The sequence below is a fragment of the Carettochelys insculpta genome, chromosome 6 (genome assembly GCF_033958435.1).
Source record: "Carettochelys insculpta isolate YL-2023 chromosome 6, ASM3395843v1, whole genome shotgun sequence".
Classification (NCBI taxonomy): domain Eukaryota; kingdom Metazoa; phylum Chordata; order Testudines; family Carettochelyidae; genus Carettochelys; species Carettochelys insculpta.
Window position 1 is genome coordinate 121,493,399 of NC_134142.1, and position 25,854 is coordinate 121,519,252.

A 25,854-nucleotide genomic window follows, 5' to 3' on the forward strand; every position below is an offset into this window, starting at 1 on the left:
AGCCCTCAAAAGTTAGGAAATGTGTTGCTTCTGCAGCCTGAATTCAGTGGGCTGAATTCTGAGACATTCAGGAACAACATGATCACAAATTTCTTTCTCACCACAGGCTCTCTGCAGCATTCCCCACACAAGCTGCCCTGGTTTGCTTGTTTGTTCTTTGTTTTTGTTTTTGTTTCAGATAAAATGCTTCAGCTGCTTCAGAGAATAAGACAGGCTGGGAGGGGGAATACAGTCTTTTGCCCGCAGGGCATCATTGCAGAAAAATTCTGAAGCAGGCAAATTGTGCCAGCCGAGAGAAACATCATTTGCAGATAGAATCATAGAATCACAGAATGCTAGGACTGGAAGGGACCTTGACAGGCCATCAAGTCCAGTCCCCTGTCCTCATGGCAGGACCAAGTACTGTCTAGACCATCCCTGATAGACGTTTTTTGAACCTGCTCTTAAATATCTCCGGAGACGGAGATTCCACTACCTCCCTTGGCAATTTATTCCACTGTTGGACCACCCTAACAGTTAGGAACTTTTTCCTAATGTCCAACCTGAACTTCCCTTACTGCAGTTTAAGCCCGTTGCCTCTTGTTCTATCCTCAGAGGCCAAGAAGATCGAGTTTTCTGTCTCCTCCTTATGACACCCTTTTAGATACCTGAAAACCGCTATCATGTCTCCCCTCAATCGTCTTTTTTCCAAACTAAACGAGCCCAGTTCTTTCAGCCTTTCTTCATAGGTCACATTCTCTAGACCTTTGATCATTCTTGTTGCTCTTTTCCGGACCGTTTCCAATTTCTCCACATCTTTCTTGAAATGCGATGCCCAGAACTGGACACAATACTCCAATTGAGGCTTAACTAGCGCAGAGTAGAGTGGAAGAATGACTTCTCATGTCTTGCTCACAACACACCTGTTAATGCATCCTGGATCATGCTTGCTTTTTTTTGCAACAGCATCCCACTGTTGACTCATATTTAACTTGTGGTCCACTATAACCCCTAGATACCTTCCTGCCATACTCCTTCCTAGGCAGTCCGTTCCCATTCTGCATGTGTGACACTGATTGTTCCTTCCTAAGTGGAGCACTTTGCATTTGTCTGTATTAAACTTCATCCTGTTTACCTCAGACCATTTCTCCAATTTCTCCAGATCATTTTGAATTTTGACCCTATCCTCCCAAGCAGTTGCAACCTCTCCTAGCTTGGTATCATCTGCAAACTTAATAGCGTACTTTCTGTGCCAATATCTAAATCGTTGATGAGGATATAAAAAAGAACCGGTCCCAATACAGACCCCTGTGGAACCCCACTTGTTATACCTTTCCAGCAGGATTGAGAACCGTTAATAACTACTCTCTGAGTACAGTTATCCAGCCAGTTATGCACCCACCTGATAGTAGCCCCATCTAAGTTGTATTTGCCTAGTTTATTGATAAGAATATCATGCAACACTGTATCAAATGCCTCACTAAAGTCCAGGTATACCACATCCACCGCTTCTTCCCTATCCACAAGGCTCATTATCCTATCAAAGAAAGCTATCAGATTGGTTTGACGTGATTTATTCTTTGCAAATCCATGCTGGCTGTTCCCCCTCAGCTTACCACCTTCCAAGTGTTTGCAGATGATTCCTTTAATTACTTGTTCCATTATCTTTCCTGGCACAGAAGTTAAACTGACTGGTTTGTAGTTTCCTACGTTGTTCTTATTCCCCTTTTTATCGATGGGCACTATATTTGCCTTTTTCCAGTCTTCTGGAACCTCTCCTGTCTCCCATGATTTTCCAAAGATGACAGCTAAAGGCTCAGATGCCTCCTCTACCAGCTCCTTGAGGATTCTAGGGTGCATTTCATGAGGCCCTAGTGACTTGCAGACGTCTAACTTTCCTAAGTGATTTTTAACTTGTTCTTTTTTCATTTTATCTTCTAACCCCACCCCTTTCCCACTAGCATTCGCTATGTTGGGCATTCCTTCTTCAGACTTCTCAGTGAAGACCAAAACAAAGAAGTCATTAAGCATCTTTGCCACTTCCAAGTTTCCCATTACTGTTTCTCACTGAGCCATGGGCCTACCCTGTCCTTGGTCTTCCTCTTGCTTCTAATGTATTTATAAAAAGCCTTCCTGTTTCCCTTTATGCCCATAGCTAATTTGAGCTCATTTTGTGCCTTTGCCTTTCTAATCTTGCCCCTGCATTCCTGTGTTGTTTGCCTTATCCATCCTATGTAATTTGTCCTACTTTCCATTTTTTATATGATTCCTTTTTTATTTTGAGATCACGCAAGATCTCCTGGTTAAGCCAGGGCGGTCTTTTGCCATATTTTGTATCTTTCCTACGCAGCGGGATAGCTTGCTTTTGGGCCCTTAATAACGTCCCTTTGAAAAACTGCCAACTCTCCTCCGTTGCTTCTCCCCTCTGTCTTGCTACCCATGGGACCTCACCTACCAGCTCTCTGAGTTTACCAAAATCCGCCTTCCTGAAATCCATTGTCTTTATTTTGCTGTTCTCCCTTTTACCCTTCCTTAGAATTGTGAACTCTACGATTTCATGATGCTTTCACCCAAGCTGCCTTCCACCTTCAGATTCTCAATCAATTCTTCCTTATTTATTAAAATTAAATCTAGAACAGCTGCCCCCTCCAGTAGGTTTTTCAACCTTCTGAAATAAAAAGTTGTCTCCGATGCGTCCAAGAACTGATTGGATAGTCTGTGCCCCGCTGTGTTTGTTTCCCAACATATATCTGGATAGGTGAAGTCCCCCGTCACCACCAAATCCTGGGCCCTGGATGATTTTGTTAGCTGTTTAAAAAAAGCCTCATCCACCTCTTCTGCCTGGGTAGGTGGCCTGTAGTCGACTCCCAGCAGGACATCACCCTTGTTTTTTACCTCTTCTAGCCTAACCCAGAGACTCTCAACACATCCGTCTCCAGTGTCCATCCCCACCTCAGTCCAAGTGTGTACATTTTTAATATATAAGGCAACACCTCCTCCCTTTTTCCCGTCTATCCTTCCTGAGCAGGCCGTACCCTTCCATACCAACATTCCGATCATGTGCATTATCCCACCAAGTTTCTGTGATGTCAACAATGTCATAGTTGTATTTATTTATTAGAACTTCCAGTTCTTCCTGCTTATTACCCATATTTCTTGCATTTGAATATTGGCGTCTCAGATATTGGTTTGATCTTGCCTCCCAGTTTTGCCCTGACCCTTCTTTTTCTTTGCTATTGTAGCCCATGCTCCTTCCCATTTCCGACACATATCCCAGGTCCCCATCTTCTCTAGTTATCCATGAGCTTTGCTCTCCTGTCCCCATCTAACCTAGATAAAGCCCTCCTCACTAGGTTACCCAGTCTGTGTCCAAATAGGGTCTTCCCTCTCCTCGACAGGTGAACGCCATCTCTGCCTAGGAGTCCTTCCTGGAATAGCATCCCATGGCCAAGGAAGCCAAAGCCCTCCTGGCAACACCATTTACGCAGCCAGGCATTCACCTCCAGGATGCACCTGTTTCTACCTGGGCCCCGACCACTGACAGGCAGGATTGAGGAGAATACCACCTGTGCCCCAGACTCCCTCACCTGTACTCCCAGAGCCCTGTCATCACTCTTGATCCACTCAGTGTCACTCCTCGCAGGATCATTAGTGCCCACATGGATGAGTAGCAGGGGGTAGTAGTCAGAGGGCTGGATAATCTTCGACAACTCCTCCATAACATCTTGGATACAGGCGCCGGCAGGCGGCACACCTCCTGAGATGAAACGTCAGGGTGACAGATGGGCACCTCTGTCCCCCTCAGAACTGCCAGGCACCACTACTCTACGTTTCCTCCTCGCAATGGTGGCAGCTGACCTCCCAGCCTTGGGGCTATGAGGCTTCTCCTCCGCTGCACGGGGTGATTCCTTGTCTCCTGTATCGAGTGCAGCCTAACGGTTTCCTAGTACCACGGTGGGCGGGTTGGGAGCAGGGGTGGAACACTGCCCGCTGCCAGAAGTAACCAGATGATCCTGAACTGCTCAAGATAGTAAGAGAGAGGTGGCCGTGTCTACCAAAACAAAGCAGCAGTCCTGTAGCACTTTACAGACTAACAGGAGCTCGATCTGTAACAGAGATAGCCGTGCTAGTCTGTATGCTATCAAAACTAAAAAACATTGCTGCTGGACTGCTTGTTTGTTTTGATAAGATCTAGATCTGTGGACGTGGGTCTGTCCCACGAAAATTCATCACCTAATAAATCATTCCGTTAGGCTGGGGCTACCCTCGGGAGTTTTGTCGACAGAAGGCCCCTTCTGTAGACATAACTCGGGGAGCGCCTATGCACTTAAAGCCTTTTGTCGACAAAGTCTCGACAGAACTCTGTATGTGCCTTGTATCAGAGACGGAGCCGTGTTCGTCTGTAGCTTCGAGGACAACAAGAAGTCTTGTGGCACCTTATAGACTAACAGATATTTTGGAGCATAAGCTTTCGTGGGCAAAGATCCCCTTCGTCAGATGCATGGGGGGGCTGTTTCAGAGGGGTATTTAAAGAGTGGGGTCCTAGTAAAAGGGGGGGCCAGGGTTGACAAGGTCTATTCAGTCAGGGTGCAAAAGGCCCATTATCAGTAGCATGTATCAAAAGAGGAAAAATCAAGTCAGGTAAGATGGGGGGATATGGCCCATTGTCAGAGTCTAATGGGGAGATGTTAACACCTAGGGCAGAGAAGCTGCTTTTGTAAGGGGCCAGCCACTCCCAGTCTCTGTTTAATCCTTGGTTGATGGAGTCAAATTTGCAAGTAAATTGCAGCTCAGAGATTTCAGTATTATCCCCTGCAAATGTGAGGCATATCAACTGTCGGACAGAGTACTGTCGACAGAAGTGCAGCTTATACACATCTGTCGACAGAAAGGACTTCCAGTTGCTGGGCAGCACTCTTTGCAGAACTGCCATTCCGCTTTCAGGCACCAGAGGGCAGTGCAGTCTGGAAGTTCTTTGTGGACAGAGCAAGTTGTGCGTAGACGCAATCTGTTGACAGAGGTTCTGTCGCGATCGCCCTATCGACAGTAACTTCTGTCGACAGATGCCTCTAGCGCAGGCATAGCCTTAGTCTTTACAGTGCTACAGGGCTGCTGTTCTGGTTTTCTCAAAATCATAAAGACCAAAGCAAAATGTAAAGCGCTTCCAAGGGATCTCACAAAACTAGACTATTGGGCAACAAATTGGCAAATGAATTTTAATGTTGATAAATGCAAAGTGACGCACACTGGAAAAAGTAATCCCAACTGTACACACAAAATGATGAGGACTAATTTAGCTATTGCAATTCAGGAGCATCACTGAGGAGAGATCTCGGCACACATCCACTCAGCGCGCTGCCGCAGTCAAAGTGCAAACAGGATGTTAGGAATCATTAACAAAGGGACGGAAAATAAGATGGAGAATATTTTACCGCCTCTATATGAAGCCAAGGGATGCCCCCATCTTGAATATTGTGTGCAGATGTGCTTGTCTCATCTCCAGAAAGCTATCTTGGCATTGGAAAAGGTTCAGAAGACGGCAACAAAAATGATGAGGGGGTTGGAGCTGTGCCATATGAAGGCAGACTAAAAAGGCTGGGACTTTTCAGCTCAGAAAAGGGGAGACTAAGGGGGGATAGGATAGAGGCCTATAAAATCAGGGCTGGTGTGGAGAAAGCGAATATGGAAAAGTGCCCTAGACGAGGTGAACTGAAGACAATGATCAAGTGATTTGTCTCCTGCCATCCATCTCCTGCCTTCGACAAAAGGCTAGGCACCATACCTTAGCCTTTGCTAATAGCCATCTATGGACCTAACCTCCAAATATTTATTGAGCTCTTCTTTAAACTCTGTTAGAGTCCTGGCCTTCACAGCATCCTCTGGCAAGGAGTTCCACAGGTTGACTGTGCGCTGTGTGAAGAAAAACTTTCTTTTATTAGTTTTGAACCTGCTACCCATTAATTTCATTTGGTCTCCTCTAGTTCTTATTTTATGGGAACAAGTAAACAACTTTTCTGTATTCACTTTCTTCACACCATTCATGATTTTATATACCTCTATCGTATCACCCCTCAGTCTCCTCTTTTCTAGACGAAGCGGGTCTTTGCCCACAAAAGCTGATGCTCCAAAATATCTGTTGGTCTATAAGGTGCTACAGGACTTCTTGTTGTTCTGGTAGCAGTACCATAACTCCCTGTCCCCACACAACTCCTTTTTGGGTCAGGACCCCTACAATTTCAACACTGGGAAATTTCAAAGAGAATAAAGCTGACCATGAAATTGACCAAAATGGGCTGTGAATTGGGTCAGGGCAAATGACACCCTTGTTTTGCTTGTTTTACAAGATTCCTGTGACAGTTTCATTATGAAGCACTAGCTTTTCCATGATTTTGCTGCAGGGGCTTGAAATTTGGCAGAAGGGGTGACCCTGGCGTTACAACAAAAACCCAACTGAATCTGGGGAAATGACCAACCTTTTAAAGGCATTTCAGTTTGCACATGCTTAGTACGAACTTGTGAGAGGTGGGCAGCTAAAATTCCAGCACAGTCCAGCCACTGGGCATGCTCCAGCCAAGGGGAGCCAGGCAGGGAGAGGAAATGCAGACAGCTGGGGAAGAGGCCCAAAGGCAAGAGCAGAAGCCAGAAGTGGGGGAGAGGATACAAGAGGGGAAGGAATTGTAGCAGGGAGAGGATAGGAGCGAGGTTTGGGAGACAGTAGCAGGAGCTAGGGAGTGGAACAGCAGGGGACAAGGAGAAAGGCAGTGGCAGAAGAGTCTGTAACCACTAAGCACCCCCTCCCCAGACTCTTAGCACAGGTGGTTTTAATCTCTCCGTGCCTCAGTTTCCCACGTGCGAAAGGGGATGAAGTCTTCCACCCGGAGCGCTGTGAAGACAATCCATTAACATTTGAGCAGCCCTCAGCCAGGACACCACAGGAATGCCCAGCGGAAATGGCCCTTTCTGTATTCAGACGCCGCAGTCCATGCAGCAAGGGCCACGTGCTGGCTCAGGAGGATAAAAGGCAGCATTGAACAATTGCCTGTGCCCGGATCATGCCTGAAGGACATAAAAGGGAATCTCCCCTGACCCCCAGTGACGGGCTCAGGCTCTCTGCAGACTCAGGCAGTCTGATTGCCTGGGTGATAATGGGGGGGAGGTCCCCCTCCCCAGAGATGGGCGCAAGTTGTTTCTGAGTCAGTTACTCCAACTCCTCTTGCTCACAGCTACTGTTCCAGCCCCTTCCCGCCCCGTCCAGGGCCAGTGCGCCTAATGCCTTCTCCCAGGGCCAGTGCCCCATCCCTACTCCCTCCTACCCATGCCCCTCACCCCCACCTCCTCTTCCCCTGACCAGGGACCCCCCATCCTCTCCTGCCTACGCACTGCACCACTGCCCCTGCTCCCTCCTACCCCCTACCACCCCCACCACGGCCCCCTCCTACCCATGCCTACAGCCCCCATCCCAGGCCTTCAGCACACTCACAGTGCCCCCAGCACAGCCCCTCCTGCCCATGCCTTGTGTCCTGCCCCTACAACCCCTTACCGCAGCCAGTGCCCCCCAGCCCCTGCCCCTGCACCCCACCTGCCCCAGCCAGTAACCCCCAGTGCCTCACCCCCAAGCCCCACTCCGGCGCCTCTCCTGCCCACGCCCTGTGTCCTGCCCCTACACCCCCCTTACCCCAGCCAGTGCCCCCCAGTGACTGCCCCCGAGCCCCACCCCTGCACCACTCCTGCCCCCATCCAGTGCCCCCCCAGTGTCCTGCCCCTGCATCCCCCCTTACCCCGGCCAGTGCCCCCCAGGCCTGGCGCCGCGCCCCGCCCCTGCATCCCCCCCCTTACCCCGGCCAGTGCCCCCCAGGCCTGGTACTGCGCCCCACCCCTGCACGCCCCCCTTACCCCAGCCAGTGCCCCCCAGGCCTGGTGCCGCGCCCCGCCCCTGCACCCCCCCTTACCCCGGCCAGTGCCCCCCCCCGAGCCCCGACCCCGGGCCCCTCCTGCCCCCGCCCCCTCCCCGGCGCCCCCTGCAGGCCGGGCGGGTGCGGCCCAGCCCCGGCTCCGCGGCGGCGCGGCCCCGCTCTCCCCCCGCCGGCGGGCGTTGGGGCTGCAGCCCGGCCGGGCGCGGCGGAGCGGAGCGGGGCGGGCGGCGATGGCAGCGGCGGGCGCGGCGCGGGGCTGAGCCCGGAGCTGCCGGCCATGGCCAAGCAGTACGACGTGCTGTTCCGCCTGCTGCTGCTGGGCGACTCGGGCGTGGGCAAGACCTGCCTGCTGTGCCGCTTCACCGACAACGAGTTCCACCCCGCGCACATCTCCACCATCGGTACGGGCCGCGCCGCGCCGGGCCGCGGGGGATGGGCGTACAGGTGCCTGCGGGGGGGGGTGCATTGGGGGGCTCGGGGAGGAGGGGGCGCACAGATATGGGGGGTACCTGGCCTGCGGGAGGGGTGCATGGGGGGTGGATCAGGTCCCGGGGGATGGGGCGTACAGGTGCTGGGGGGACCTGGCCGGGGGGGCGGGACTCGGGGAGGGCTGTGTTGGGGGGCCAGGTTTGGGGAGGATGGGGCGTACAGGTGCCGTGGGGGATGGGGCGTACAGGTGCGGGGGGGGACCTGGCCTGGGGGAGGAGGGGAGGGCTGGGGGGGCATTACTCGGGGAGGGGTGTATTGGGGGACCAGCTTTGGGGAGGATGGGGTGTTCAGGTGCCGTGGGGGATGGGTCTGGGGGGGTGGGGCGTACAGGTGCAGGGGGGAACCTGGCTAGGGGAAGGAGGGGTGGGCTGGGGGGGCGTTACTCGGGGAGGGGTGTATTGGGGGACCAGCTTTGGGGAGGATGGGGCGTACAGGTGCGGGGGGGACCTGGCCTAGGGAGAGGTGGGCTGGGGGGTATTGGGGGACCAGCTTTGGGGAGGATGGGGCGTTCAGGTGCCGTGGGGGATGGGTCTGGGGGGATGGGGCGTAGAGGGGCGGGGGAGGGCTGCATGCTGGAGCGGCTGCATTGGTGCTTGGGGGAGGGGGCGCACAGGTGTGGGGCGGGCGGCCGGGGGAGGGAGCGTACAGGGGCGTGGGGGGGAACCTGGCATGAGGGAGGGGTGCAGTGGGGCTGGGCTGGGGGCCTGTGGGGAGCTGGGGAGGGCGGCGCACAGGTGCGGGGGGGCGGGCGCGCTGGGATCCTGCGCCCTCTGCCGCGCGGTGGGGCCCTGCGGGGGGCTCCCGCCCGGTGCCCCGCGGGGGCGGCTGGCTGAGCGCCCGGGGAGCGGCTCTTTGTTCATCAGTCCGCTGCCCCTAGGAGGGAGGGGGCATTGATGGGGCCGGTCTGGGAGCAGCCGGGGCGGTGGGGGGAGGAGTGGGTGGGGCCAGGCCGGGAGCCACCGTGGAGATCGTCTGTGGGGCCTGACTGGCAGCCACCGGGCGGAGCCTGGGGGAAATCAGTGGGGCTAGGGCAGGAGCCATGGCCCCTTCCATAGCAGCCCCCCCCGGGGTGAGGGATTGCTGGGGTGTGGGGGCTTGTCACCCATCACCCCACACGAGTAACACCCGAGGGGACCTCAGCCTGGTTTTCTGCCTTTGCTGTTCCCACGATGGGGCCCGGCAGGAACCACCCGGCGTGGTCAATGCTGTCGGGCCCTGGGGCTCCTTGGCACTGGGGGCGTGGGGGGGACGACACTCCTGTCTCCCCAGGCTGGGGCCTCCTGGAGGGCCTGGGTGCTGGAGACCCTGGCTGTGCTGGTCCCTGTGGCTGTGGGTCACTCCTGAACCTGCCTTGCTCCCAGGCGGGGGAGCCCAGCTCCTAGCTGCGGCGTGCTGAGGAGAAGCCCTCTGGCGTGGTGACGGGCAGGCTCGGCTGGCGAGCAGGCCTCAGGAGCGGCCCTCTTTCCTCTCCGTGGCCCGCTGGCTTGGTGGCCCTGTCTCCCGGGCCACACACAGTCCCTGTCACCCACCACCGGGGCTGGGTTTCTTCCTTTCCCAAGCAGGCGCGCCCTAAGGCCGCGTGATGGGTCACGTCAGGGCTGTCACTCTGCCAGGGAGTTCGCTCCCGGGGCCTGCCATGGAGGGGCTGTTTTCGGCTGTTTGCGTCTAATCCTCCCATCAGTGGGGAACCCAGCAGGTCCTGGGAAGGTTTCTGATCTGCGCTGGGAGGGGGCATCCTTCACCCCCCTTCGGCTGGGGGTGCGTTCTGCCCCCTCGACCGATGCTCTGTTCCGCCCAGGCAGCTGGGCCGTGGGAGAAGACAGGCTGGCTCTCAGGAGAGATGGGGAGCCTCCGGAGAGGCTCAGACTGGGACGGTTGGGAATAGCCCCATGAGAGAGGCCCAGAGATCAGTGGCCCGGACTGGAGATTGGACTCCCTGCGGCTGCACAGCCAGGGGAGTGCCTGGGAAACCTGTGGCCCTGGAGGCAAGGGGCTGAGCAGGACGCCAGAGGGAGGAGAGCGACTCCCACGTAGTGCGTTGCAGGGCGGGGGCCCGCTCAGCTCCCCCCCGGGCTGCGGCGAAGGGACAGACGTTTTCCAGGCCCGGTTGGGAAGAGGCAGAAGGTGCTGGGCAATGGCTTTCGAACACCCTCCGTTCCCTGGGGCGTGTCCCTGAGCCTGCTTTCTGCTGAGTCCTTTCCTACCCCTCTGAAGGGGTGAGGAGGAGTCGGACCTGGCTCTAGGCCTGCGGCAGCTCCTTCCCACCAGCCAGGATAAGCCTTTGCTAGCCACTGCAGGCTTCTGGCCTAATAAACTGGCCTCCTGTGGAAGGGAGGGGCTCAGACTCCAGCTCCAGGCCCACCAGTGGGGGGTGGGGCAAAGAGGGCAGTTGCCCTAGGGCTCAGCGATTCAAAAGGGCCCAGGCTCCCTGCCACTGGGCCACAGCCCCAGACCCTTTAAATCGCTGCAAGAGTGTGGTGCTGTGTGTTCTGAACGGCTCTGAGCGCTGGCTGCCCCCAGCCCCACCTCTTCTGCTTGTAGCTTTGCCCCTTCTGGGAGCACAGCGCCAGCTCCCCCGGCCCACCTTGTCCAGGGCCCAGCAAACCTGCCAGCTCCCCCGGCCAACTCAGCTTGGTTTGCGCTGACTTCTCCTTCTTACTTCCCTTCTGCTTCAAGCAGAACCTCCAGCTCCGCCCCTCTGGACAGCGTGGCCCAGCAGACAGAGCCCTAGACTGGGAGTCAGAAGGCCAGAGTTTGATTTCCAGCCTGCCACTGGCCTGCTGGATGACCATGGGCAAGTCACCCTGGTTTCCTGCCCTGTACAATGGAGCGACTAACACGGACCAGTGCCGGAGCTGGGCTGTACATTTGCCAGCTGCTCTTCTGGCTGCTTGCATTCATGACTGGCATCCTGGTAGGGGACATCCCAGCAGCCTCTCCTTTACCCAGGGATGTGAGCCCTCCCTGACAGAAGCTGTAAGGCAAGTTGCTTGCGCTTCTTAGTAGCTGGCCTTCCCTGTCCGTCCACGTGCACTAGGAGAGAAATACAACTGTGGTCAGTTGAGCAGACTCATTGAGCAGGACGTGGATAGACACCCAGCTCTACAGAATTCTCCTCACTCCCTCCAGGGCCCTGGTCCCTCTGCCGGGGGTGCTCAGCTCTCCCCGGGGCAAAGCTTCCAGAGAAACATGGGGAAACAGAGCTGCCATGTGCAGGAAGTCAGATGCCTCTGGTAAATCAAGCAGCCTGGAGCCAGGGCTCTGCCCCTCTCTCTGCACGTGCGGGGCAGCTGGAAATGTTCAGTGTTCCGGCAGGCTGAATGCGTTGAAATGCAAAGCTGCGTTGGATCCTGCCAGTTACTTCCGTCCCTTTGGTGATTTCTCCTTGCTTGGGGGAATGGCCAGATCTCCGGCGGGAGGGCCCAAGGGCTACTTTCAGAGCGTAAGACAAGAAGGGACTTAATCACCTGCTTTGACCTCCTGTGTAGGACAAGCTATTAAATTTCACCCTGTATTGAATCTCAGGGCTTGTTAGACTAAGGCTAACCTGTTATGGGCCCCAAGTAGAGACCAGGAGGGGCGAAAGGTCACCATTGTCCAGTGTCAGGGAATGGATTAGGTCAGAGACACCCAGCTGATCCAGTATTTTGTGCCTCATGCTACAGAGGAAGGAAGCCCTTCCACCTGGGGGTTCTTCCTTCCTGGCCCCAGATCTGTTATCAGTATAATCCTGGTGTGAGCAAGAACCAGCGAGCTAAGAAAGAGGGTTCTCTGGACCATCTCAGGGCACCAGACCACCATATGTAGTGTGCCGTCACCAGATGTTCTGGAGGACAGAGTTGGAGGGGGCCAACTCCAGGATACATCTTGCCAATGATGCAGGGTTTCCTTCCTGACCGCTCCTGAAGACTGGCTGGAGCCCTGAAGCATGAGGCTGAAAGAAAATCATTGTCTTAATTCAGAGTGGGGAGTGTTAAGAGTAGGCTATCCTGGTTTCCTTCTCCTCCCTCCCGGGACCTGTGAAGCAAGGGGATGAATGGGGCACCCCTGCAGCCATTCAGACCTATGGCACTGCCCCATTTGCACAGACAGGCCAGAGAAATTCTCCCACCGGCTGGATTAAAGGATTGGGCAGCTAGAGGCCAGGGACCAAACTCCTAACTGTACATTCACAGCTCTCTTGTGTGACCTGGGGAAGAGATCTTCATGTCGCCATGTGACTCAGTTTCTCTTCCCCACATAGTGTCTGTTCAGGTGGTGAGCTCTCTGGGGGGGCAGGGGCTGTTTCTGGGCTGTGCACCGTGCCCAGCAGGATGGGAATGTGCTCTGGGTTCAGAAGCTCCAGGTGCTACTGAAATAACCCTAAAAATGAATTGGACTGGCTTCTCTCTCTCTTCCGGCTGCTGCTCCGATGTGGCTTGTTTGCCCCACTCCTCTAACTTCTCTTTCCGTCTCTGAGGCTGTGTTTGCTGGCATCCATCCCCTGTCCTTTTGTTGGGGCCCAGATGCCCTAATCCACATGCAGCGGTCAGGGTGTTAACTTCCAAAACAAAAAAGTAGTCCAGTAGCACTTAAAAGACTGGTAGTAGTAGCATCCTTCAGTCTACGTAGACTGTGGATCGCGCCCGTCGTAGTTCCATTTGGGATCATCATTTGCAGTGTCGACTGTGACTGTGAAGGCCCACATGAGAGTGACAGTCCTTGCTGCATCTGTTGCATGTGTAATGGGTGTCTGGCAGGGCCTTACTGTGCTTTCTGTGGGCTCGCTTCTCCTCTGCTAGCTGTCCGATCCTCAACTCACCCTTCTGAAGGCCCTTGTGTAGCTCCTGCCTCCATCTGCTGCGATCGTCTGCCAGCTCCTCCCAGCTGTCCGGCTCAATGTCTACCTCCCTGAGGTCCCTCTTGCAAACATCTTTGCAGGGCAACTGGGGACATCTGGGAGGTCTTTTCCTAGAGACTAGCTCACCATACAGGATGTCTTTTGGGATCCTTCCATCATTCATCCTGTGGACGTGGCCAAGCCAGTGGAGCTGCCGCTGCCTGAGGAGGGTGTGCATGGTTGGGATTCCAGCTTGCTCAAGGACGGCGGTGTTGGACACTCTGTCCTTCCATGATATTCCAAGCATGCGCCTGAGGCAGCGCAAGTGGAAGACGTTCAGCCTCTTTTCCTGGCGGGCGTACAGGGTCTTAAAAGAGTAACAGAATAATTAAACTTTGGTGTTAACTTTGTGCTTCCTGGAGCAAAGGGAGTGGGGTGGGGGGGAGCAAGGGGGACGTTGAGCACCGATAGCTCAGGAAGAGGCTTTGAAAGCTTTACAAACTATCTGAGGAGCTCTGTAGCTCAGGCGTTGCAAGAATCACCCATCGGCTCCACCCGCGGTTAAATCCTGACAGTTTCCATCATAAGGCCTATCAAAACAAAAAGCAGTCAAGTAGCACTTTAAAGACTAGCAAAATAGTTCATTAGGTGATGAGCTTTCGTGGGACAGACCCACTTCTTCAGACCATAGCCAGACCAGAACAGACTCAATATTTAAGGCACAGAGAACCAAAAACAGTGATCAAGGAGGACAAATCAGAAAAAAATGATCAAGGTGAGCAAATCAGAGAGTGGGCGGGGGGGAAGGTCAAAACTTAGATTGAGTCAAGTATGCAGATGAGCCCCTATAGTGCATACTTGACTCAATCTAATTCTTGATCTTCCCCCCCACCCCTCCACTCTCTGATTTGCTCCCCTTGATTATCTTTTTCTGATTTGTCCTCCTTGCTTACTGTTGTTGGTTCTCTGTGTCTTAAATATTGAGTCTGTTCTGGTCTGGCTGTGGTGTGAAGAAGTGGGTCTGTCCCACGAAAGCTCACCTAATAAACTATTTTGCTAGTCTTTAAAGTGCTACTTGACTGCTTTTTGTTTTGATAGTGTATAGACTAGCACGGCTTACTCTCTGTTACCACCATAAGACCTGTTTTTCCATTGCTTTGTCAGCCTTTAACCCTTCGTGCAGAAATTTCCCAGCCTGGCTGTGTGCCTCAGGCTGCATGTCCTTGGAAAGTTTCAGCCAAAGCCACGTGTCCGTTCCCGAAAACGAGGTGAGGAAAAACATACTGGTTTGCCGGCATTTAATAACAAATGGTGTCATCCAGAAGGTCTGCTACCTCCTTGCTTTGGTGCAGGGGTTTGTGATGTATCGGGGGCTCGCCCAGATGGCGCAGAGCCTGTGGCTGTCCTTGTGAAAATGGGTCTATTTTTGGCTTGAAATGCTAGAAATTTTTCATTTTGCCTGGGCTCGCTAGAGCCGTGAGCCTGGTACCTAAATGCTGCGAGGATTTCATCCACCCTGGCCTCCCGTTCAGGTGCTTTCCTTGCCGTGGCATGGGCACCTTTAATTTAATTCTGGGATCCCCCAACTGTCACCTGCTGATGCAGGTTTAACTTTGCTTTTGTTCTGTCTTCATCATGTATATTGTAGAGCAGCCTTGCGGCCACAGCCACATCAGGGCCCCCATTGCTGTGCGTACTGTACAAATAGAGAAAACATCTCAGTCCCTCTCCCAAAGAGCTGTCGGTCTTAACTGGTTGGGACGAAGGGTTTGTAGTCCTGCACCAGGTCAGTAGCAGAACTGAGAATGGAACCTAGTTGTCCTGGGCCAGAACACTGGAACTGGAAGGGACCATGAGAGGTCCAGTCCCCTGTCTTCATGGCAGGACCAAGTGTCATCGAGATCATCCCTGATTGGTGTCTGTCTAACCTGCTCTTAAATATCTCCAAGGATGGTGATTCCACAACCTCCCCAGGCAATTTATTCCAGTGTTTGACCACCCTGCCAGTCAGGGAGCTTTTCCTAATGTCCAACCTGAACCTCCCTTGCTGCAGTTTAAGCCCATTGCTGCTGCTGCTTCTAGCCACAGAGCCCAAAGAGAACAAGTTATCTCCCTCCTCCTTCTAACACCCTTCTAGGTACTTGAGAGCTGAAATCATGTCCCCTCTCCACCTTCTCTTTTCCAGACTAAACAAACCCAACTCTTTTAATTTCCTCTCACTGGTCATATATTTTTTCGACCTTTCATTATTTCAGCTGCTTTTCTCTGGGTCCTCTTTAATTTCTCCACATCCTTCCTGAAATGTGGGGCCCAGAGCTGGACACAGTCCTCCAACTGAGGCCTAATCAGTGCAGAGTAGAGCGGAAAAATGTGTCTTCCTCAACACACTCTTGTTAGTGCATCGCAGAATCATGTTTGCTTTTTTTTTATTTTTGCAACAGCGTCGCGCTGGTGACTACTGTTTACCTTGTGATTCACTAGGACCCTGAGATCCCTTTCTGCAGTTCTCCTTCCTAGGCAGAGAGTGAGTCTGTCCCTGGAGATATCTAAGAGCAGGTTAGACGGGGATGGTCTCGATGGCACTTGGTCCTGCCATGAAGACAGGGGACTGGACCTCTCAGGGTCCTTTCCAGTTCTAGTGTTCTGGCCCAGGACAACTAGGTTCCATTCTCAGTTCTGCTACTGACCTGCTACAGGACTACCCCAGTCCTGGAACTTTTCCTTGCAACAAAGCCCGTTGCCAACTTTGTCCACATATCTATTCTGGAGATACCATCGCTGGACCTAACCAGGTTATTCACAGATTCACGGACACATTCTCATGTTCCTCAGCTAACATCATATAAGCCATCATGTGCCAACAATGCCCAGATGCTTTGTATATTGGACAGACTTCAAATTCTCTTAGACGAAGAATTAATGGGCATAAAACAGACATAAAAACTGGGCCATTCTGTTAAGGACCTGAAAGTTTGCGTCTTACTGAAGAGGAATTTTCACAGTGCTTTGGAAAGAGAGGCTGCTGAACTCTCTCTTATATTCAAATTTGACACATTAACACGTGGTTTGAACCGGGATGGGAATTTTCAGGTCATTATAGGGGCTCTTTTGCATACTTGGCTTAATCTGATTCTTAACACCCCCCCCTTCTGCTCCTCTACTCTCTGATTTGCTCACCTTGATAATATTTTTCTGATTTGTCAACCTTGATTACTATTTTTGGTCCTCTGTGCCTTAAATATTGAGTCTGTTCTGGTCTGGTTATGGGCTGAAGAAGTGGGTCTGTCCAACGAGAGCTCATCACCTAATAAATTATTTTGTTAGTCTTTAAAGTACTACTGGACTGCTTTTTCATTTTGCCCATTTTACGTGTGTGAAACTGGTCATGCCTCCCGAAGTGGAGCGCTCTGCATTTGTCCTTATTGAACTTTGTCCTGTTTGCTTCAGACCATTTCTCCAGTTTGTCCAGAACCCTGTTAGCGCTCCATGCGTCAGACGGTGCTTCCTCTCCAGCGTTCCCTGGAAGCTGAGCGCTGGGGCGGCCGCCCAAGGGAGATTCAGGTGCTGCCCAGCTGATAGTCAGAGCGCCCACAGCCGGCAGCCTGTGTTTTCTACTTGTGGTGCTCACCCATTTATACCTTGGTGCACAGAACAAAATTTACTCCACCCCAGATGGAAAAAAATTACAGGGACCACTGCTCACCCCCGGCTGTAAGTTTGACTTGCCAGATTCATTCTGAAGAGAGAGAGAAAAATGGGAGCCTCCGGAGTTCTGTAGCCAACTTCTGCCTTCGCACCTCCCACGTTTGTTACAGATCACATCTAGGGCTCTGAATGCCATTGGCCCTGGTCTCTTCATCCTTTTAGTCGGAGACGCTGGTCCCTTTATGAGCCCAGCTTGTCCCGCAGCTTTTCTAGGTCCCAGACGAGTCTCTGCGCAGGTTTTACTGACTGTTTTGGAAGATAATAGGGTCTAATTAAGACAGGTTAGGGTGGACTCTTGTGGGCCTTGACTTTTCCCCCTTGATATGGCTCTGGGATTGATCAGTGACTTCAGTAAGAGCTCATGGCAGGTTTCACCTTAGGTAGGTCCACATGTGTTATGGTCACAGCCCTACCGAGAGGTCAGACCCTCTTCCTGGGATGTACTGGGAGTTTGTTGCCTAGACAGCTCCATGATAACACCCAAGAATCTCCAAACGGAGCTGCCTGCAACCTGGGCTGCTCTCTAGGGCAGAGTGGCCCATTCGCCTCACCCTAGACTTGCTTAGCTTCTCCCAGGCTGTGGGCGTTCCCCTTGGCCTGCCTGCAGGGCCAGGAAACAGCCTGACACTTACAGCCAGAGCTTACGCCCCACAGGTGGTGGCACACGCCCCTCGCTAGGACAGGGCAGTGCCCCTGGCCCTTGGCGCTCCCTGCCTGGGCCCTCACCTGGGCAAAGCACTGGCACATCCGCACCAGGGAAGGACAAGGGGCTGTGTGCAGAGCAACAGGGACCTGGGAGCTCTGGTCCTGCAGCTGGGAAGGGCGGAGACCTAGACAGAGGGAGAAGCTGGCTGGGCTGGTGACCTGTCCAGGCACTCCCTCTGGCTTTGCTGGCCTGCTGTATGGGGTAGCCCCACTGCCCTGCAGCTGTGCACCCCCCCAGCAGCATCACAGGGCAAGGGATCTGACCCGTCTAGGGCTGCCGCAGCGCTTGCAGGTGTGCTGGGCTGCAGAAGCTCGGAGCAGAACTGGCAAGGTGCGTGGTGGAGGGAATCAGTGGGGAAATGCCAGCTCCCAGATTGCCGGGGGTCTGAGCACAGCCTGACGGAGGCGTGGAAATCCCTGGGGCCACGGCTCTGCTAAACCTGCGTGCTGGCTGGACACCCCCTGAAAGCTGGAGGAGTGAGCGCTTGTTCCTCGCGGGGAGACGCTCATGCAGGGCTTGGCTGGCTCGGGTTTTTCCCATGGAGGTGCGTCTGGGAGGGGTGGCTCGTAGAGGCGGGCCAGGCCCTTGCAGCAGGGGTGGGTCAGAGCGTCGTGCCTGGGGGAGTTTGGGAGTCCCCTGGCCCAAGGAGCTGAGCTGTCTGGTCTGCGAGGCAGACGCTTGTCTGACCTCTTGTGTCACCCGGCCGGAGATCTGTCCCCCTCGCGCAGAGCTATGAGAAAGCCCTCCAGGCAGCAGTGGAAACTCCAGCACAACCTCGGAGCATTAGACCTCGTCAAGTATTCCATCGTGGGGGCGGCTCTCTCTTCGTGCAGCTGCCTGGTACCGCTGCGAGGGGCTGGAGGGTCTTCGTGTTCTGCCAGACTTAGATATGCGTAGAATTAGCTCTGGAAGGCTGCCAGGCCTGTGTCTGGGGGAGGGCAGTCCTGTCTAGCTGTGAGTATGAATCGGAGGGGCTCACTTGGAGCCCAAGCTGGGAAGAACCACTCAGCTGTGGCGGTCTCCAGCGTTACTGCTCTGCACGGCTGCATCTGGCCAGCCTGCTGCAGCTCTGAGTCAGAACCACAGAACAGTAGAGCTGGAAGGGACCTTGAGAGGTCATCAGGTCCAGTCCCCGGCCTGCCTGGCAGGACTAGATCATCTAACCTGTGCTTACATATCTCCAGCGATGGAGATCTACAACCTGCCTAGGCAAGTGAGTCCCGTAATTAACCGCCCCGACAGGAAGTTTTTCCTGCTTGTGGAGCGGTTCAGGGGTCCCCAAGCTCTGCACCCTGTCTGCAGGCAGGAGTGACTCTTACTCAGCAGGAGAACAGCGGGTTTATTAGCCGACAGGGCACAGCGTTGTACAAAGGAGTCAGTACAGCAGACAGAGACAGCCAGTCCAATCCATGCTGGGGAGAGGGGGCCCCCACCCCGAGCTGGGGCCTTGCCCCCTCCTTTGTCTCTCTCTCTCTCTCTCCCCCAGCCCAGACTAACTGCTTCCCAAATCCTAGCTCCAATTCAAACCCCTCCAGCTCCACCTTCCCCTTTGTCTGCAGTGCAGAGCTGTCACCTGGGGGCCCCGGTTACCCTCTGTGAGCCTCCCTCCCACAAGTATCCCCCACACACTACATCACACTACTGTCCAACTTAAACCTCCCTTGCTGCAGGTTAAGCCCATTACTTCTTCTCTGGGTCAGGTGTGGCCGGTCGCAGCCCAGTCTCTGGGACAGCAGGTGCTGGCAATGGGCTCAGGAGGGGTGTCTCTGTTGAGCTGCAGCAAATAGGGTGTAATTTACGTAAACCTCTGACCTCCCACGTGGGGCTTCTCCATGAGGCACCATCCTGGGCTGACCTGAGTTTCCTGCCCAGATCCAACATTGGCATATGTTGTTCTAGCTTCCCTGGGTGAATGCCAAAGGCAGATCCAGGTTGAACCTCTTTAAGCTGGAACTCTCTCGCCGGCAACCTCCGTAATCTGGCAGGATTTGAGTTTGCCAGACGACTGCTTGTCATGGGTGTGGCCAGGTTTTCCGTGGTCCCATAAAGTTTGTTTCCAGCCACCAGGCCTGGCTCTCAGTGTTCTGGGCTGTTATTTAGCTGTAACTTCCCCCTAAATGTCTCCTAAGAGGCCAGTAAGCTGTACAAGTAGTGGTAATGTCCTAAACAATATTGAGCTCCTGTGGTCTGGCAAATTATCTCGTCTGACACCGGTCAGGTCCCAAGGGTGCCGGGTTAGAGAGGTTCAACCTGTACATGGTATTAGAAAAGGTACAGAAAAGGGCAACTAAAATGATCAGGGGTTTGGAACGGTTCCCATATCAGGAGACATTTAAGAGACTGGGACTTTTCAGTTTAGAAAAGAGGAGACTGATGGGGATATGGTTTTAATGGGGTTCCGGGGTCCCCAGGCTCTGCACCCCGTCCGCAGGCAGGAGTGACTCTCACTCAGCAGGTGGAATGGGGAGTTTATTAGTCGACAGAGGCACAGCTCAGCACAGAGGTGTCAGTACAGCAGGCAGAGACAGTCATTCCAACCCATCCTGGGGAGAGCAGCCTGAGGGGTGCCCCATCTGGGGTGTAGCCTCCCCCCAAGCCAGGCTGGCTGCCTTCCAGCTCCCTCTCCCCACTTCTAACTGCCGCCTCCCTTTCAAACCCAGCTCGGCTCCTCCCTGCTCTTTGTTCCGGTAGGAGGTGTTACCTGCCAGCTTAGGATCAGGGAGGGAGTTGTGTTAGTTTGGAGCATCAGCTTTCGTGGGCAAAGACGCATAAGGTGCCATAAGACTTCTTGTTGTTCTCGAAGCTACAGGCTATCTGTTAGTCTATAAGGTGCCACAAGACTTCTTGTTATTCTCTGCCCACTTAGGTTACAGTCTCCGGGGTCGTCCTTAGCCGCTGTGAGCTGCTCTGCCTGTCACACACACATCCAGCCCGACTCTCACACAGACACCCCCCCCAACTCCATCACAATGGTAGAGGTCGATAAAATCATGAGCGGCGTGGAGAGGGAGAATAAAGAGAAGTTCTTTACCTGTTCCCATAATATCAGAACTAGAGGACACCAAGTGAAACTAATGGGCAGCAGGTTTGAAACTAAAAAAAAAGAAAGTTCTTTTTCACACGGCGCACAGTTAACCTGTGGAACTCCTCGCCAGAGGAGGCTGTGCAGGCTGGGCCTATAAGGCTACGTCTACACTAGCCCCCTCCTTTCGGAAGGGACATGGTAATGAGCGAATGGGGAAGATGCTAATAAGGTGCTGCCATGAATATGCAGTGCCTCATTAACATAATGGCAGACGAAAGTGCTGCTTTTGAATCGTGTGCCACCTGTGTGGCCGGAGGCCTTTCGAGCACACCCCCCAGACTTCCAAAGCCCCTTCTTCCTATTTGGTTTTAGGAAGAAGGAGCTTTCGAAGTCCAGGGGTCCTTTCCACAGCCGCCGTCTGCACAGGTGGGGTGCGATTGGAAAGCTGCCCTTTCAAATCACGTGTGGCTTTCATTATGCTAATGAGGTGCTGCATATTCGTGGCAGCACCTCATTAGCATCTTCCCAACTCTCTCATTACCATGCCCCTTCCGAAAGGAGGGAGCTAGTGTAGACACGGTCTAAGAGAGCTCAAAGAAGAGCTAGATAAATTCATGGCAGTTGGGTCCATAAAAGGCTATTAGCCAGGGGGTAGCAACGGTGTCCCTGGCCTCTGCTTGTCAGAGGCTGGAGATGGATGGCAGGAGACAAGTCGCTTGATCATTGTCTTCAGTCCACCCCCTCTGGGGCACCTGGTGCTGGCCACTGTCGGCAGACAGGCTACTGGGCTGGATGTACCTTTGGTCTGACCCAGTAATGGCCGTTCTCATGTTCTTATCCCCAGGGTCCCCTTTTATATTTTTTCCCATCCATGTGTGGACTAAATTTTGTTCTGTGCACAGAGGCCTGTGCAGACGTGCACTCCCCATAGACACACAGGCTGCCGGTTGCGGACACTCTGCTAATCAGCCGGGCGGCCCCTGAATCTCCCCTGAGCGGCCACCCCAGCGCTCAGCTTCCAGGGGACACTGCCCATCTCTAAGGTTAAGATTTTGTCCTGGGTATTTTCAGTGAAAGTCGGGGATAGGTCATGGGCAATACACACAGATTCACAGACATGCATGATCTGTCCCTGACTTGTACTAGAAACACCCTGGGGGAACTACCAGTCCCAGGCCCCATCACTTTAAGGACCTGCTGCTTGAGATTTCTTTGCCAGAGGGGTGAAGACGATGCTGTTCGTGTGCCAAGCTGCCAGGGTTTCCCCAGACCGCGGCACCGCATGGCAGAGCCCTCCCGTAATGCCTGCATGGCTCCCCCGCTCACAGGGGGTGCTGCGCACAAGCCTGGCTGGAATCCAACAGCTCCCGGAAAGGGGCTGCAGTCACTTGGGGTTGGAGTCCTGGTAACATGGGGTGCACCCATACCAGGAGGGATTGGGGAGTTATGTGGCTTAGAGGTGTGGGGACCCTGGACACCTCTGGCTCCAGAGAGACACACGAGCTGTATCCCTCTACCCTCCTCTAACCACTGCACACACTGCCTGTCACAGCTGTGGTTTCTGGGGCGCTGCTGGGAGGGTCACATCGTTTAGAGAGAAGGCTACCTACAGCCCTCCACTCCCCAGCACCTACCCCATCACAGCGAGCACCTCTGCTTACCACGCCAGCTGGTGAGAGGTCCCACAAGCAATTCCCTTACACACACCGGCTTCTGCTGGGCCACCTCCAGCCCCGCTCCCTACCCAGGTGAGAGGTTCTGGAAACCATCTGGCCTAATCCAAACAGGTTCTTCCAGCCCCAGAAGGACCAGCCACGTTCCCAAGTCAGTTTATCCCTCAGATCACGCACTGTCCCATTCCTTTCGCAGCTGAAGGTTTATTTGTAGAAGAGGAAAAAAAAGGTGAGAGTGAAATTGGTAAAGAAATCAAGTACTGTGCACCAAATCCCGAGGTTTTGGTGCAGGCTTGTAGCAATTCCGGCTATTCTAGGCTTTGCATTCTAGGAAAGCCACATTCCACGGGCTGTGGTGTGGTGGGTTTTGGTGCTGAGCTTGTATAAGAGGCGAAGTAATTCCCTGGAGGCCCTCCTGTGTTTGGATGAGTCATCGGTCCTTTCGGCCTTGGTTCATAGCAGAGATGCTCCTTGAGAGATGAGCTGAAATGGAGACTGAGATGGCAGAAACTCCTGGGCCCTTTTCTAACCTTTGCCCAGGTGGAGGGAATCCCATTGTTTTCCTTGAAAATAATATATGGAGATCATAGAATCATAGAATACTAGGACTGGAAGGGACCTCGAGAGGCCATCGAGTCCAGCCCCCTGCCCTCATGGCAGGACCAAGTACTGTCTAAACCATCCCTCATAGACATCTATCTAACCTGTTCTTAAATATCTCCAGCGATGGAGGTTCCACAACCTCCCTTGGCAATTTATTCCACTGACCACCCTGACAGCTAGGAACTTTTTCCTAATGTCCAACCAATGTGTGGGATATACCAGTCTCACACAGCTGGGAGGGACCGTGAGATCAAGTCACAGCTGGACCTTTCCCCATTGAAAGAAAATAAATTTGCCCCCAGTACCTAACCATCCCCCTCAAGGGCTGAGCTCATAATGCTGGATTTGGCAGGCCAACGCTCAAACCACTGAGCTACCCCTCTCCTGTTGGGTGAAAGGAAGATAGGGTTTGGCCCATGACAAGCCCCCCGCCCGTCCGTGTCCCGCTCAGGCCATGCCATGGCTGATGTGCCAGTCTGAACATTCACAGCAGAGTTCCTCGGATGTGGAATGACACCTTTTAAGGCCCATTGTCAGTCGAGCCCCGTTCGCTTGGCCGGTAACCCTTTCGCGGTTAGTTGGGCAAACCTCCCGCAGAGCTCTCCCGAAAGCAGCCGCCTCCAGAGCCCCCACGTCTCACTTCAAATACCGAAATGACGCGTGTCGATGAATAACGGAAACACAAGAAGCGAATCAGCCCCTTTCCATAGACGCCTCACCTGGCCCACTTTGCACAAGGTTTGGTGCCAAACACAGAACAGAACAACGAGAAGTCCTGGGGCACCTTGTAGACGAACGGATATTTCGGAGCAGAAGCTTTCATGGGCAAAGACCCACTTCATCACATGCGTCTGGTCTTTGTCCACAAAAACTGGTGCTCCAAAATAGCTGTTCGTCTCTAAGGTGCCACAGGACTTCTTGTTGTTCTCAAAGACCCGGACTGACACGGCTCCTCTCTGATCATAAGCACAGAACAGTGGTTGTAACGGTGCCGCGTGCAAGTAACAAGCAGTTCCGGAGCACCTTAGAGACGAACACACTTATGAGGCCAGGAGCTTTCCCGGCTAAAACCCGTGTCTTCAGAAGAAGGAGGAGGCGGCGGGTTTTGCCCACCAGAATTCTTCACCGAGTAAATGTGTTAAGTCTCTAAGGTGCCCCCTCCTGTCTCTGATCCTCCCAGGCCTCACCCTTCCCTGCCCAGTCCATGCCCTGCCCTCTTCTGTCGCTACTCCATCCCCCTGCCCAGAGTGGCACAGCCTGCTAGTAGTGCAGGCTGGGAAGCTTGTGTTCTCATGCGGCGCTACGTCGGGGGAGGCCTCCGCACTCATTGGAAGCAGCTTGATGCTGGGGAGGGGGTGTCCCCCTATGCACCCCCCCACCTCACCTATGCCAGATGGCCCGTGATCTTGGGAGGAGACCATGGGCTGCATCCTGCTGGCATGGCTCCGGCTGACTCCAGTCATACCAAGGCACCATTCTACCCTCCTCACCCAGAAGCGGGGTGCACGCCTGGGGAGGGGGTGAGATCCTGCTAGAACTGCCCAGCTTGGCTGCTGGGGGGTTCTCCCTCGCTTAGTACGCCCTGGAGGGCGCAGGCCAGTGAACATCTGCTCTGTGCCACCTGTGAGGGCCAGGAGGGCATGGCTGCCGTTCAGCTGGGAGGGCTCCCCATGGCATGCCCACCTGCTGCGTCTCCCACAATCTGCTCGGTGGCAGCAGTGAGACTTGGATAGCATTGCAGCACCGCCCCCTGTAACCCCTCTCTCCTCCCTTCCTGCCCGCAGGGGTCGACTTCAAGATGAAGACCATAGAAGTGGACGGTATCAAAGTGCGAATACAGATCTGGTGAGTGGCAGCGCCCAGGGCGGGAAGGTTGCGGTGACCCAGGGCTGGGACCTGCTGAAGCTCCCCTGCAGAGGCCCGCTTGGGCCAGGGTTTGGTTCCAAGGCCTCTGCCGAGCGTGTGGCTGCCGCAGGGAGGAGTGTGCAGTCAGCAGGGGGCGCGGCGCCTCCCTGCCCCAGGACCCCAGGGGCTGGTAAATATTACTCTTGCAGAGGTTGCCAGAGTCTCTTCCTGGCCTGTTTCCCCGAACCCCAGGACTGATGTGCACCAGCTGCAGCGGTCCCGTTCTCTTCCCACCCTCGGCTGTTCTGCGGTGCTCATCTCCTCGGCTGCCTGGCCTGCAGTGGGGCAGTATTGCAGCAATGACAGGGACGGCGTGTGTAGCGCGTGTGCTGCTTGGGGACTGAGGGCGCCAGCCTAGACAGAAGTTGCCCTCTTGGGATCGCTGCAGCTGGGGCTAGGAAAACACCCAGCAGACCAGCTGCTGCAGGCTTCCCCGGGGGCCGCGCACACCCTGCTGCTGGCCAGCACTGGAGACAGGCAACAAGACTGGATGGGCTGCTGGCCTCGGCCTCCGCTGCCTTAAAGGGCCTGCTCTGAACTGCAGACCCCTCCAGCTTTGGGGGTGCAGCAGCTTCCCCACCCTCCTGCCAACAGTGTCTGGGAAGCTCGGGGCTGGGAAGGGGCAGAGACGGGAGTTGCTGGCTGTGTCACTCCCTGGCAGAGGCGGCCATGGCTGCAGCTGTCCTGTGTCCATCCTGCCACTGCCCATCCACCCCCCGGCTGCCACGTAACCGCAGCTCGTGGCACCGGGAGCCAAAGCTCCGACGGGGGCATCGCGGCTGGAAGGTGTGTGTGTTGTGGTCCTGGCTGGCAGGGCTGAGAGTGTGCGTTTGCCCTCCCCTGCGGCCAGGGCTGAGTCCGTCCCTGTGGCTTTGGCTGGGCAGACCCTGGCTGGTTTCAGCACGCTTGTGGGTCTAGCCCCTGGAGGTGGAAATCGCGGCTGCGGCATTGGCGTGCCCGTGGTATGTGGGGCTTGGCTCCCATTGGCACTAATCACCAGCCCCCCACCCCGGCTCGCACGTGCCCCGGTCTGCAGC

The 25,854-nt window shown here is 54.5% G+C and overlaps 1 protein-coding gene across 2 annotated transcripts in view; it reads left to right on the forward strand.

Moving 5' to 3' along the window:
• The first annotated feature begins 8,044 nt into the window (after nt 1-8,044).
• RAB15 (RAB15, member RAS oncogene family) overlaps nt 8,045-25,854 on the forward strand; it is a 31,763-nt gene continuing 13,953 nt past the window's right edge. Inside the window, exons 1-2 of one of the 2 annotated variants that reach the window (XM_074996084.1) lie at nt 8,045-8,293; nt 24,697-24,757. In XM_074996084.1, coding sequence (XP_074852185.1) covers nt 8,170-8,293; nt 24,697-24,757 — 185 coding nt within the window. In that variant the 5' untranslated portion in view covers nt 8,045-8,169. The remainder of the gene's footprint in view (nt 8,294-24,696; nt 24,758-25,854) is intronic. The other variant, XM_074996083.1, reaches the window with a different exon arrangement.